General features: G+C 41.4%; 1 protein-coding gene across 1 annotated transcript in view; it reads left to right on the top strand.

Moving 5' to 3' along the window:
- Window positions 1-14834, top strand: part of gfra4b (GDNF family receptor alpha 4b) — a 78913-nt gene that overhangs the window by 38207 nt on the left and 25872 nt on the right. The window contains exons 2-3 of the mRNA XM_057350258.1: window positions 13466-13741; window positions 14702-14782. Of these exons, the coding sequence (XP_057206241.1) occupies window positions 13466-13741; window positions 14702-14782 (357 nt within the window). The remainder of the gene's footprint in view (window positions 1-13465; window positions 13742-14701; window positions 14783-14834) is intronic.

Genomic DNA, 14834 nt, shown 5'->3' with positions numbered 1-14834 from the left:
AAAACTTTCTGTGTCAGTGACTTGGGAAAAATTCACCTGTTGGTTCTCTGTGAATGACGTAAATGTTGAGCATGTGCGGCTTGACCGCCATTAGCCAGTACCTCAAATGTAAATTCACACTCATTCAAAATGCATGCCAGCTTTAAGTTTTCACAAATGTTATTATTATTCCTCAGGCTGTATGTGCAAAACTTCTCTTTCTTTTGATGTGCTTCAGATGTTTCAGATGCATCTTTAACCTCTTGGTGTTACTCTTGGCAGGGTTGTTCCTGACAAAATATTGGACTGAAGTTGTGACATGAAACTATTTTAAACTATATAATTACAAAGTAGGGCTTTCGCGATAAACCAATGATAAATATCACGTGATTTATGCACAGCTTTTGAGTGAAGTACGGCTAAATGCTGCTGCATCCGAAAGCCAGAGGGCGCTCTCGTGAGGAAACTCCAAATACGCACTGCAGAAGAAGACCATAACACCTTCAAGAATCTAGGAAATGCCTATGGACATCATTTTATCACTGTTCCTCAAACCTCATCAGGTATTTTTATGATAATAAAGTATATTTATAATGATCATGTTTGACGGGTGTTGCCTTTTCAAATGCACATTATAAGCGACTCAAACTCGCACTGCTTTTAGATCGAGCAGCATTTCCTACTGATCCCAGAGACGTGCTTCACGGACAAGCTACGCATTAAAAAACTATCGACACATTGCAAATCGCAGCCAGCTTGATTTCAATAGGATTTAGTGGTATCGCGATAAATTATTGTGCAGCCCTATTACAAAGTGAGTACTAACAAAACCTTGAAATAAGTACACATAAGGACCTGAAAGAAAACATCTTTAATGATACTCAAGGGTAAAGGAAGCTTGATTTCTTAACCTAAAGCAATATTTATAATAAAGTAGTGAACCGTGACGTTTGAGCCTTGGCCCTATGCGCACGCGCAACCCAACACCCCCTCCCCCCCAAACCTACACACTTAACCTTATTTTACCTTACTGTGCTTCCCTATAGAAGTGTGCATACATCATTATACCATCACACTTACCACATGATACATTTACAATGCTTCTCCAGACTTGAAACGCAACAAGCTGAACAACACAGCAAGACAGTTATCACCAAAATAAAACGCAATACAAATACAAATCATTATTACACATATGCATTATGATCGGCGTGCCGCGTGTACGTGCTCTTCAATGGAATAATGGACTGGGTGGCACACACACATAACCGACACTGCCTCCCAGTCTGATCATAAAACCAACACAGACTAATGTAAGCAATGCCAGTTTAAAAAGCGACACCTCATGAGAGCACTCACAGCAAAGACGACCAACACTAGCAGACAGTAAACAGAGATTCACCAGCGAATAAACTGTGATTATAATAAATTTTAATATTAAACTGGTAACATTACAGTGAACTAAATGTAAGGAACTGACCGTTGTAAATTTACCATTTATCTGATAAAATGTCACTGTTATGCAGAATAACAGCAAATATGTACAATATGTTAAATTTAAGACTGACCAGTCAAAATCACTCGTCTCAAATTAAGCTCACAGCAGCAACCAAAATGAATTGAGGCACGGCTGCCTAATAAATCATAAATAACGTACAATTTGATGATCAAATTACTTGATAACAAAATCTTCCTCCTGTTGTTTTGAACAACGTTTATCAGCTTTTCTCCTTTTTCCTAGACTTGATAACAAAGTTCAGCCACAGGCTGTTATTGTTTTGCATTTCACGAGTTCGCCTTGCAGCTAATGAACTGGGATGGATAGTATGCGTGTTTGGCATGCTGTCCTGGGGCGAGGGCTCTGAGCTCGGTAATCCTCCTCAAACTCTGAGCACCTGCCCCTTGACCGGGGAGAGGGCCCCGGGCTTGGTGTGTGCCCGGACCCGGATCATACCCCCAAAAATGCAATAGATGCAGGACAGCAGCTGGAGCAACGTATCCCCCAAAGAGGCTGTCTTGAGTTGGCGAGATGCTGGCCCTGCTTGGAGTGGGGCCTTCGTTGCGCGTTCTTATGGGAGCAAGTGTGTCTGTTGCGCCGAGGAAAGAAGATAAGGCTCTGGTGGAGTGGGCACTACTGCGGTAGTGTGGAGTATAGATAGGGCTCCTGGGGAACAGCACTACAGCGGCATTGCAGTGTGGAGGTAAGGGCTCCTGGAGGCGAAGGAAGTAGAAGCTGCAGCGGCCTCGGGGAAGAGGACTGGGCCCCTGCGCTGCGGCGATACTGGCTTCTGTAGAATTGGTGTCTGCTGCGGCAGAGCACGAGTTGGATGCACGGGCCCCTGTGGGGGCGGTCACTGCTGCGTTGCTGGCCTCTAAGTGAGTGGTGTCTGCTGCTGCAGAACGTAGATGGAGGCACGGGCCCCTGCGGGCCGGTCGTTGTGGCGATACTGGCTTCTGGAGGATTAGTGTCTGCTGCAGCTGAAGCAAGATTTGGAAGCACAGGCCCCTGCGGAGGTGGTCGCTGCAGCGATGCTGGCCTCTAGGCGAGTGGTGTCTGCTGCTGTGGCACGTGGATGGAGGCACGGGCCCCTGTGGGGGCGGTCGCTGCTACGATTCTGACCTCTAAGTGAGTGGTGTCTGCTGCTGCAGAACGTAGATGGAGGCATGGGCCCCTGCGGGCCGGTCGCTGCGGCGATACTGGCTCCTGGAGGATTAGTGTCTGCTGCGGCTGAAGCAAGATTTGGAAGCACGGCCCCCTGCGGGGGTGGTCGCTGCTGCGATGCTGGCCTCTAGGCGAGTGGTGTCTGCTGCTGCAGAACTTAGATGGGGCACGGGCCCCTTTGGGGTGGTCGCTGCTGCGATGCTGGCCTCTAAGTGAGTGGTGTCTGATGCTGCAGAACATAGATGAAGGCACAGGCCCCTGCGGGGAGGTCGCTGCAGCGATACTGGCTTTTGGAGGATTAGTGTCTGCTGCGGCAGAACATGAGATGGAGGCACAGACCCCTGCGGGGCGGTCGCTGTGGCGATAATGGCTTCTGGAGGAGTGGAGTCCACTGCAGTGGAGAGACGAAGGGTGGGAGCCTGCTCCTGTGGGGACAGTTATGGAATATGGGTAAAGACTGGCACTAGATAATTCGGGCGATGAGGGTCTGATGGGCTTCTTTGATGCTGGAGCGTTGAACTTGTGGGCGTCGGAGATGCAGGTAGTTTGCGGTTTGTGTTGTTTGCAGGTGGCGGTTCCAGGGCCTGGAAACAGCTGCTGAAGCCAATGAAAAAAAGAGAGTGGGCCTGTGTCAGAGAGAGGAGGGAGGGAATGGCGGCTACTGGAGCGGCTAGCGGCGGCAACTTTGCGTTAGCTGTCGATGGCGGTGCTGCTGGCCACGGGCTTGGGGTAGTGAAGGGGAATGAGTGGATGTGTTCTGGAACCGTCGGTGTTCCAGTGTTCCACGGAAGCTCCGAGCTGGAAAGCAGCGGGTGGCTGTAGCTGCTCTTCTGAGGCACAGCCCAGACTTGCAGACATCCTGCTGCGGCGGCCTGGAGGTGGAAAGCCTTGTCTTGCCGTGGAGGTGGAAAGCCCTGACTGGGCTCGAGAAGATCCAGAAGTCTGGTTCGGTTCATCTGCAGTTTTCGGCTGCGAAGCAGAGATCGAAGGCGGAGCCTCTGTTTGCAGGAAGATGTAGAGGCTGAACAGCTCGGCCTTGCTCATCCGCCTGCTGAGGTTGACGTCCTGATTGGAGAATGCTTGCCATAAACTCGCGACAGTCCACTTCCCAATGGCTGGGATGGAAGGGAGTGCCGGAGCGTATGACGACTCTGGCGAGGGAGGGGAATGCCTGGTTGGGCACAGCGAGGAAGTGCAGCGGCACCTCGAGACGCGGTGTGTCACCTGGCGAAGCTGGCGGCTTCGTAGCGAAGCCGTGAGCTCAATTGCTGCATCTGTGCCAGGGCTGGAGCGCTGAGGGGCGGTCGAATTGAAGCTGGAAATGATGGTTAGTTCCGAGCATCTGAGGAAGCTGAAGAAGGCTAGTGTGAACATGGTGTCGAGCATGGGTGCGGTGCGGATTGGAGGGTAGCCTTGCGGGCTATTGCTGGGGAGGGTGAGCCATAGATGAGTTTGTGAGTCTGCTTAGGTACCCTTTAATGGAGCTGCCTGGGGGTTTTTAAGTGGTGCTGAGGAGCTGAGGTCCAGAATCAGGGCGTTTGGTGGGATGTCATCAGAGCGGCAGATGCCAGCATGAAGGGAGGGCGGGCGGGCGGGCCTGAGGCAGAGAGAGGAGAAAGGTGGGTGGCTGCCGGAGCCGAGAACGGAGGCAGCCTCATGCTTAGGTCGGCTCCTTGGGCAAGGGCAAATGGAAGGTCTGGAGGGGAGGCAGCCAGGGCCTGTGCCGCTAGCGGAGGCAGCCTCACGCTAGAGTTCGATGGAGGGGCAGCAGGGCAGGAGATTAAAGGAGGAGGAAGGGAAGGGCTAAAGATAGGTCTGTGCCGCTGGCAGAGGCATGCTCGGGCTGCTGAGGTGGCTTGTGGTGGTGTGGGCCAGCATGGCGCCGGGAAGGTTGCAGTGATGGGCTCAGCTGGGCGGAGAAGCGGTCGGGTGCCGGAGTCTGGGGTGTGGCCCGGGCTTGTCGATGGCCCACTACTGCAGCCTGACGACCATAGGCACGCTACTGCAGCCTGACGACCGTAGCCCCGCTACTGCAGCCTGACGACCGTAGGCCCCGCTACTGCAGCCTGATGACCGTAGGCCCCGCTACTGCAGCCTGACGACCGTAGGCCCCGCTACTGCAGCCTGATGACGGCCCCGCTACTGCAGCCTGACGACCGTAGGCCCCGCTACTGCAGCCTGACGACCGTAGGCCCGCTACTGCAGCATGACGACCGCAGGCCCACTACTGCAGCATGACGACCATAGGCCCTTTCTCCTGAGGGCAGGAGCAGGGGTTTGATCAGGACGTGGTTGTGATCAAATGTAGTCTCGTGTAGCCGAAACCTGATACTGAAAATCTGGGGACTTGTTCGCTTTCAGGCCGGGGACCGCCCAAGAGCCCATATGACTAGCAGGTATGCGATGATGGTTAGTTTTGCATGGCAAAGTTTGTGAGCGTAGAAATGTCACTGCAAAACAGACCTTGTGCGTTCACTGAAGTTTCAAAGGTTAAAACGACCATAATGAGTTTACATGGATCGTGATGAAGTCTTGTAATACTTGTGCTTGCAGATGGAGTATAGCCAGCGTGAACATTATGCCTAGCTGTATGCGCCAGCAGAGAGTGAGCATGTTACCCTCACCCAAATGTTCTCAATGAAAAATGCTGTTATATCTTCAAATTTCTGTGTGCATCTGTATGAGTCGAACACAATTAATGATTCCAGAGTTAACATTTGTGGCTGGGATCATGAGTCCAAGATGCATTTTTGTTCGGGTTTGCAGAATGGCATACATACATTTAGCTGCTCTTGGTGTCTGCAGGTCTTCTTCATATATGCGAAGTGGGAGAAGCAGCGCTCACGGAGCAGAAAGGGTTAAAATGAAGCGCATTTGGTGCTGAATAAGGATATTAGAAGATATCTGCAAAATAAAATGTGATATATAAATAAATATTTTCGAACAAATTAAATCAATCCCCACATGCCAATCATGAAACAAACAGACAGCCCCACCCCCAAACTCACACCATTGGTTAAGCCAGTGTTTCTACCCATATAAAAGAAAATCACAGATTATTAATATTGCAATAATTTCTCTTAGACATTATACAAAGAGCAATTGAAAACTTTTTTGCATGTCACATATTTCTCCAGAGAAGATAAAGATAGGCTATGATAAAGATTTGGCAAATTTGAAATGAATAGTTTTTCAAAATTTAGAAAATGCTTATCACAAAATTAGATTCAGATTTTCACAGACAGGGTCACAAATGGATAAATACTACTGTATAGTCTGTATACCACACTGTATCAAACTGACTTGAAGGTATTTTAACCTCAGAAAAACTACTCATACTTCACCATTAACCCTTGTGAAATAAGGTCTCTCTACCTGTTTGTAATTAAACTGATATTCAGATGTGTAAAACAACATAATTTCTCTCCTCACTGGGAGCTTTACGTGAAGGTATAAAGGGGCTTTGTTGGTGTCATTCTACTAAAGTCCATTAACTTTCATTTCCACTCTCATCTTTTCTAAAGTGGGTCATTAGTTTGGTGCATCTGGGTAACTGATCGGCTAATCTGTCTTTGATTTATGTGCGAGGAGAAGTGAGGACTTAGCACAGGGATCTGAAGGAATTGATTACTGACATGGTTAATTGGCTAAACCCACTGGTACACTGAGACAGGCTTATTGGAAATGTCAAATCAAGCACTTCATTTGCATTCATGATGTATGGTGTCTATTCTGGCTTCTGCCAATGCAGCATTAGCTGACACACTTTGCTACGGGAGGGAGGCTGAGGTTTCAGACTACACTTGACTGTCCATCTGTCTTTCCAAGAGACTTGTTTGTAAAGTTACAAGCACTTCTTCGCTTTGGTTTACCAAAGTTCATGGAGAGTTGATCTCCTTGTTGGCTCTTTATATTCTCACTTAAAATATTTTGATATCTCGATTCCTTCTTTGATTGACATCTCCTAGGTGTTGTAGTTTCTCTGGTGCTAGACAGCAAATTGCATTTTTGAATGTAATATTTTTAGGCTTACAGGCATTTAACTTTTGGAAAGTATAGTTTTGACAGGAAAGTGCAGGGTGGAGACCTGGTTTTCCAAAAAACAGGTTTCCCCAAACAATTCTTCTTTCTGCCATTGGCTGATCAAACATACTTCCACCCCAAACTCACTAACTTGTTTTCCCTTTAAAGATTTACTTGATAGTGATCGTTTTATATTGTCTTTGCGATACTCTGTCGTTACCCTAAAATCAGACTTGGTCAATAACTCACTGATCCATTTGGTTTGGATCAGAAATTGGTCAAGCCGTTTGGACTGAGTTCATGGTTATTTGGGACAATGATCATCAGGACTGAAATGGACACAGCCAATAGAATTGTACCATTCATCCTTACAATCACAAGTCCACTTAGTGGGCTCTCAGAAAACAGGTTGTCATTTTTGGGTCAATAGATCTCATGCTGAGCAATTTTGCTTCTTATTTCTACAATGGGCAAGGAATCAGCTGTCTCGGATGCATTGTGTGTGTACAGACATATAGAAAATAGATACTTGTTTTGCTAGTTGAAAATCCAGTCTACAGTGTAAGCAGGGCCGGCCCAGCCTCTGTTGCTGCCCTATACAAAATAAATAAATAAAAATATCTGAAAATTAACCTTTTTTAAAAGCAAAATTCATATTTATTTTAATATAACATGAATTGTGATCAACATAAATAGGAAGTAAATAAATACCAACTAAAAAATATTTGTAATAAAAATGTTTCTAATTACGTTCTCATTGTTTGAAAATAACCCTGAAAATAAAATAGAACAATAATACTGTAGTTGAAAAATAGAAAAATAGAGCTCATAAAACAAATATCTGATTATTATACACTTAGTTGAAAGCAGTCAAAAACAGCACGCACTGTCAGTGTTACCAGTAAAATGGTTGCAAGCTGCTCCGAGTGGGATTCAAACTTAAAACAGGCAATGAGTCTAGAATGGGAAGCAGGCGCTTTAACCAAGGGCCACAGTCTAACATAAGTAATGTTGGGCATTTCTTGAAATTGTGGAGTGAAGTTTCCCTGCACAGACCACACTAGCTGGTCTCCGTTACACATGCATAATTAATGCGTTAAGATTATCAGTCATAGTTAATCATAATCGTGTCATGATGCAAGAAGCTGTTCACATGTCGCGTTTTTGCGCTCTCGTCTGGCGCTCCTCTGGTCATTTTGCGCCCTAGGCAACTGCCTATGCCCCTGAGCGTAAGCTTTGATGTTTATGGTTGTGTTGTGAAGGACGTCTATGAACCCTAAAAGAACAGTGACTGCTCTATCCAGTTGTATTCATTTTAATAAGATCTTCTTTAACATATGAGAGCATTGAGACTGCAGGAATATTAAAAAAAAAGTTTTTAGTTTAAAGGAAGTATACTAATGGTACACTTGAAAAAACATAAGAAGGTATACTTTCAGTATACTTTTCATGTGCTTCTTAGAAATATGCTTAATATTTCTCAGCAGAATATTCTTTTCAAAGTGTACTACTGTTATACTATACAGTAGTACAGTATACTATGCCAGTTTAATTCCAGTTAGTACTGAAATAGTACACTTACAAGTATACTAGCACTTTTACTTACTGGTTCCATACCTGTCAACATTTGGGTACCAAAATCACTTAAATTGTTTTTTTTATTGCATGTTTACACATTACCATGACATTGGTTCCTTTTTAAAAATGTAGTTTAGTTAAATTTAGAACACAGATAAGTTCAGGTAGTATTCTTTGTAGCACAAAAGGAGATAATAACCAAGAGCGATCAACCTCTAAACTAAGGCAGAAAAGTAGTCAATACTCAAAACACTGAATATTGTGTCTGTACTTCAATCAAAATAAAATGAATGTATTTAAGATTACTTATTCAAATACTAAATACAAAAACTAAATACAAAACTAATAAAGCTACAGAACACAAAGCATGCACTGCTCTAAACAATTTCACACCAACAAATTCTTTAAATCTTTACACCATGTAAATCAATCTAGCAACCCGGAGTGCAAAAGAAAATATAGCTGCGAGCAGCGATGACGGGCCCAAGCCATCAGCGCAACCGCAACCCCAGTGGTATCAGGAAAATGGTGGGTGTTATGGTTACATTATAACATCAAAATATGAAACACAAACAGAGGTAGAGTGAGATCACCTGATCAATTGGAGACTATTTACCAGTTAGTTGAGCCAGAGGATTTGACAACATTGAAAAAAAATTATTAATAAAAAATAAAGTAAAATTTAAACTCTGACCAAAAATAGTCTGATAAAGTCTAAATATACATCCAAATGCAATAACTTATATTTTTCACAACCATGTAGTGGTTATACTATATATTACATTTGGATTTCTTCATTTTTTTAAAATCTGTACTAATCTGCAAATTTTTACCTTGCATATACAGCATTATTTGAAAAATACCATACTACGTTTTTTTACCATAATACATGCATTATTTCAATTAATTTTTTAGCAATCTGGTTGTTTTGGTCATGTATGCAAATGTATGCTTTTTGTACTCTTTGCTCTTAGGCCTGTGACAACCTTTTCAAGGAAAAACTCACTATGATGGTTATGCTATCCATTATCGTTTTTAACTTTTTTTATTATTAGATTATTTTATGATTTGGATGCAAGCTTACATTTTCACCTTCGCACATCTTTCTCTGTTCACCTACATAAGCAAACTGTCTTCCCTAACCGAATGTCTCAAAGGAGACCACATGAATAGGCATTCACTGGAACTCAAGTCATGTGCCTTCAAACAGTGAGAGTCTATTGGAAATACTGTGGCCTGCATGACTGCAGTTGTGTGAAGGACAGATACTGAGTGAAACACACCCTTTTGTTCAATAATACGCACAATATACTTCCCTTCTCTGAAAAGATATCTTTGTTAAAACTGTATTTTATCTTTTCTTTATTTTAACATTTAGGTGTGCTAAGGAATGTCTATGGACAGTGTCCGTAACAGCTCGACCTGATTTTGCCAAGTGGTTGATGTCCTCAGGACAACATATTTTGTTGACCTAAGGACAATATTTTTATAAATAAAACCTAAAACCTAAACCCACACCAAACCCCAACCCTAACCATAACTTACCCCTAAAATCAGAGGGAAATGATAAGTGAAAAACAATGGTCTAGAAGCACCTAATCCTGGTTGGAAGATTAAACTTGACATAAACTGTAAATTTATTTCTGAAATCTGATTGGTTGATTTAAATGTTGTCCCAGGGTCAACATGATGTTGTCCTAAGGATATCAACCACTTGGCAAAAACAGGAGAGCTGTCCGTAACAGGATCTAAAGTAGAATTGCTCAGCTCATATTTTTAAAAGTTTAACATTTAAAGTAGTTAATTTAATGAATCAGACTACACAAGGTTATCATATTTTACCAAAAGTATTACAAAATTGTTAATTGAAATTATATAAAAAAACAGCCTAGAAATTATTTGAAAAGCCTAAACTAAACCAAATTTGACATGTTTCCTCAGCAATAAACTGTAATAAGTTGAAGTTGAGGAACTAAATGTTTTAACTAAAAAAGAAAAACTTAAATAAAGAAATAAATAGATAAAAACGATAAAAATAAACAAGTGACAAGTTAATAAAATGGCAAAAACACAATTTCATTGTTTCTGAAATTAACATTAAAGCTAAAAATATAAAAATAAAAGCTAATTGAAAAATGAATAAAACTACAATAAAACTGAAAACAAAACTAACTCTTCACTGGTTGCACTATACACTGTATAAAACTGTAATTTTACATATTTTACAGTATTTGACCGTTATTTACTAATATTTTTTTAAAATACGGTAAAAAACGACAAATTACAGAGAGAGACAAATTTTCAATTTTCAAGAAAAAACATGAAAAACGTAATTTTATATGATTTTTTTTATTTTACATTGTTTTTCTGGTGTCCTAGCTGCCAGAAAATGACCGTTTTTACCGTTTTTATTTTTAACAGTGTATGTTTGTGTTCGTGTATAACATTATTTTAATATTTTACAAGCTTTTATATTGTTTTAAACTTAAGATGCAAACTACAAAAAAAACTCCAGAAGACCATACGTTTTATAAGAGGTATGTTTAGATCAAACCGAGCCGTGATTATGGCTCTCTGCAGATCAGAGTGTTTTCAAAGATGACCAAAAGGAGGACGTTTAAAAATAAAACAGAACTGACATCTTCCTTGCCAACAAATTAAAGCTAAAAGTGAGCAGTGAGTGGTTCCATCAGAAGTACAAGCACTCTTTCAACACATAAGAGCAACTATCGCCCCCAGAATTTGGCAGTGATGTCGATACAAAAATATGTCCTAGAATGCACCAACACGTATTCAGTTATAAACCACTTGACAAGAATACACAATAGGATCCGTTTTTGGTGCATATTGTAATACAAAAATCTGGACTTTGAATGGCAGTATTAATAGCCAAATAAAAGTCAGTAGTGCACAGTGAACTCAATTGTAAGTGCATTACTTTACAACCATACGTTACTACTTTATGTTGTCTTGATATGGATTTTTTTTATTTATGGAATTTTTGTGGTTGTGATTAAAGTATTAAGAAATCTGACTTTGGTTCAGATCATTGACTGACGTAGAACTGCGCTCTGTAACTATAGTTACCGAACATGATCTGTGCAGGTGTCGGTGTAGCAATGTTCGTATAAAAGGAGGAAGGAGGCGGGAACTGGCGAACATTAAATAAACTTTTAATAAAATAAACAAGCAACAAAACCAAAGTAAAAGGCTACACAAACATAACTAAAACACATAATGTCCAGGTCTGGTCCTCTCTCGTCGTACCATCCTGTCGCTCCTCCTGTTATGCTTCCGGATCTCTTCCGTGATAGATGCGAGACCGGTGTAACGTACAGCTGACACTCATTATCACTCGCGCCACCGGCCTCGCGTCGTTCCCTCATGGCTCTCGTCCCGCCTCCCTCGTCACAGTCAGATTTTTGGGTAATGAGGAAAAATATCACATTCATCACGGTGTGCACTTCTAGTCATTAGAGCAGAAATGATAATCACACATTATAGGAGCCGGTCGCAAGGGCCAATTGTTAAGGGCTTAACAAACAAGCTCTCGTGCTCCCTCCCATATGAATTTGCTCAAACGCGGCTGCAATTTTCACTCATTACCGTAAATCTCGAATAAACAAAGAAAAGAAATAACACATGTGAGGGGGCATTCCTCATGAACACGCCCCATAGCCTGGTGGAAGGTAGCGAGCGAGAATGTTTTAATTGAAATAATCAATTGTCTCATCCTGTTTGGTTTGATCACAGCGTGGCCGGGCTGCCGATTTTTCCCTCCCTGATCCAGCCCAGGCACTAATGTTGAACAATGCTCCAATAAGATATAGAAAGTCTCATTTTGCTCGCTGTCATCTTGATTTATTCTCATGTCTGTAGTCAAGATACATCACCTTCACTGCCTCCACAAAACCGTCTGCATATGGTTACATCTGTTAGAGGGCCTTTGAATTTGCTGGCTATAAAATATCAGCCCACAGGTTCTGATATTCCAGACTATAGCTGAAAAACATTACAGACAGGCACGCTGATGGATGAAAAAAATCACGTAAAGTCATGCATGATGCTTTTCAACAGCGGGCTTTAAATGTACTTTTCCCTCCGATCCAAAAATCTGGTTGTGATTTCACTTTTTTATGGATGTTGTCATTAGTTGAATACACTAACACATGCATACATTTGTTAGCTGTTGAAATAATGCATATTCTCATTTAGTTTGAATTTAGTTCGGGCCTTGTTTCTCATGCAATTTATTCAGCGCATTAACAGATGGAATGGCAACCTGTAGTTTGTCTGTCTAACGTCAGGAAACAACTTGAGTCTCATGTGTTGCGTTTTACATGAAAACATTAATTCTGACTCGCAATGCAAGTCATGTTTCCAAGATTGGAACCTTAGGTCTCTGACCTCAGATTTCACGGGTACTTTGATTTTTGTCACATGTAATTGGTTGGAATATCTTTTATGCTTTTGAATAATATTACATTTAAAAACTTTGATGATTTGTGACTCCTAATCCACTATTTCAGAAATACACACACCGACTTGTTGCAAAGGGCGAGACTTGTACTTTTGAGTAGAAACGTTTCGATCACAGATTATCTTCCTCAGTGCATGAACTCCATTTATTGATTGTTTATAAATCTGATCAAAAGTTCAGACGTTTTCCAAATGAAATCGACCATTATGGCTCATGATGTCTCAAAGTCATCTCAAGTGCATCTAGAGATGCTCAAGTGTCTTTTTTTATTGACGCAGTCTGTCCTTTTAAAACACTAAGCACATACATTTGAAGAAAACACTTGGATTATACAGTTTTATATCTAGTTTTAGACAAAACTAGATATAAATCAGTCTGCACTGACAAGAGCCAAAGCCGGACCAGCAGGCTGTTGTTAATAAAAAGGAATAATTTCATTTGAAGAGCAGATGGGGTGTGATTGTATCTAATGAAGTGCAGGTGTTTGAGGGTAGCCCGTGAAATCTAATGGAGATTTGATAGGCGTCTATTGCCTAAAAATGGACATGTGGCAGCCACTGTTTCTTATGCTATGATTCGTCTTACCAGCCACTTGAACATGAGAATGAGAATATTGCCTTAATGGTTGTTTTCTAACCTAGATTTGTGAGTAAAATACACCACCCACATATGGAGACTGCATGAATTTAGTGGTGAATTTCACGAAATCCTTTCTTTATTAAATTTAGTCCCGTGTCCTTTAGCTTTGCAGGTATTTCTTTCTGCGGGGAGGGATTGTCTTATAGCCGGTGACAGCTGTTCCAGTGACGAAAACTGCAGCCCGCGTCTCAGGACGTTGCGTCAGTGCGTGGCGGGGAACGGCAGCATGAAACTCGGCCCCGGGGCCCGCAGTCAGTGTGCAAACGCCGTGTCAACCCTGCTGTCTAGCCCTCTACACGGCTGCCAGTGCAGACGGGGCATGAAGAGAGAAAAGAACTGTCTCAGCATATACTGGAGCCTACACCAGTCGGGCATACATGGTGAGAAACACCAAAATCCTGGTGTCCTGAAAACAACCATACTTTAAGAAAAAAACTGTTTTAATTACAGCCACACCATTTCGTATGAATCAAACCCGAATAATTAACATTCTGAGATTTTTCTTGCTAAATATTTAAACAATTAGATGCACAAAGTTAGATGCACTATGGTTGTGAAATGGGTCACAGTTACGATATCACAGCTGTAATTACATTAACATACTAGCATACACATTGAAATCTGTTTAGCTGTCGGCAACTTTGAAGTTTGAGCTTTGTTACTTTGTAAAGGTTAACCGATCAAAAGGATATTATAATTTTAAGTTTTAAGTTACAGTTTAAAATTTTAAGAATTTACTGTAATTGAAGAATTTATTTGTAAAAACAGAAAAACTTAAAAATGTTCAAATATCATGATTTTTTATCTTGTTATCGTGTTTTTATAGTGTTAGTTAGCTGATCTTTTTTGATATTATTACTTAATCAAAACAACCAAACTGCTGTTTGATTAATATTAATTGGGATGCACAAAAAAAACATAATTTTGAAAATTAAACCGTAAGTCTGAGAGAGAGGTGTTCACATTCGATGTTTACATGATCATTAGAAAATAGAGGAATATTGTTTATCTCGTCAGAAAGTGCCCAAAATGTTTATTTTTAAATTAACATGCAGGTTGCAATGACTTTTTTCTGTATTTTGATGTTTATAAGAGTGAAAGATGTCAAGCAGAAGAGACGTCATGTAGAGAAGAAATGGAGAGGTTTATGTTTTTGTTTAAAGATTTTAAGGGCACATGAAAAGAATAATGACCTGCACTGATTAATTTTTAAAATAATATTTAATACTCTAATATTCTATAAAGTTTTTATTTCAGCAAAACAAACAAACCTAACCAGCAGGAACCCGATTGTTCAAATCAAGCAGTTTTTTTTAACTATAAAATATTTGTTTTTGTAGGTCTTAACCTGGTTGAGAATTATCCATATGAAACCGAGGAGAAAGGATTTGACTATGTTCGCCTGGCCTCCATCACTGCAGGTAAGCTGACTTGAAAGATTTTTATGAGAGCACAAATTTTTTGATGTATGTT

This window comes from Triplophysa rosa, linkage group LG13 (assembly GCF_024868665.1).
Source record: "Triplophysa rosa linkage group LG13, Trosa_1v2, whole genome shotgun sequence".
Lineage (NCBI taxonomy): Eukaryota > Metazoa > Chordata > Actinopteri > Cypriniformes > Nemacheilidae > Triplophysa > Triplophysa rosa.
The sequence above is the reverse complement of the archived record's forward strand: the minus strand, read 5'-3'. Positions and strand labels throughout refer to the sequence as shown.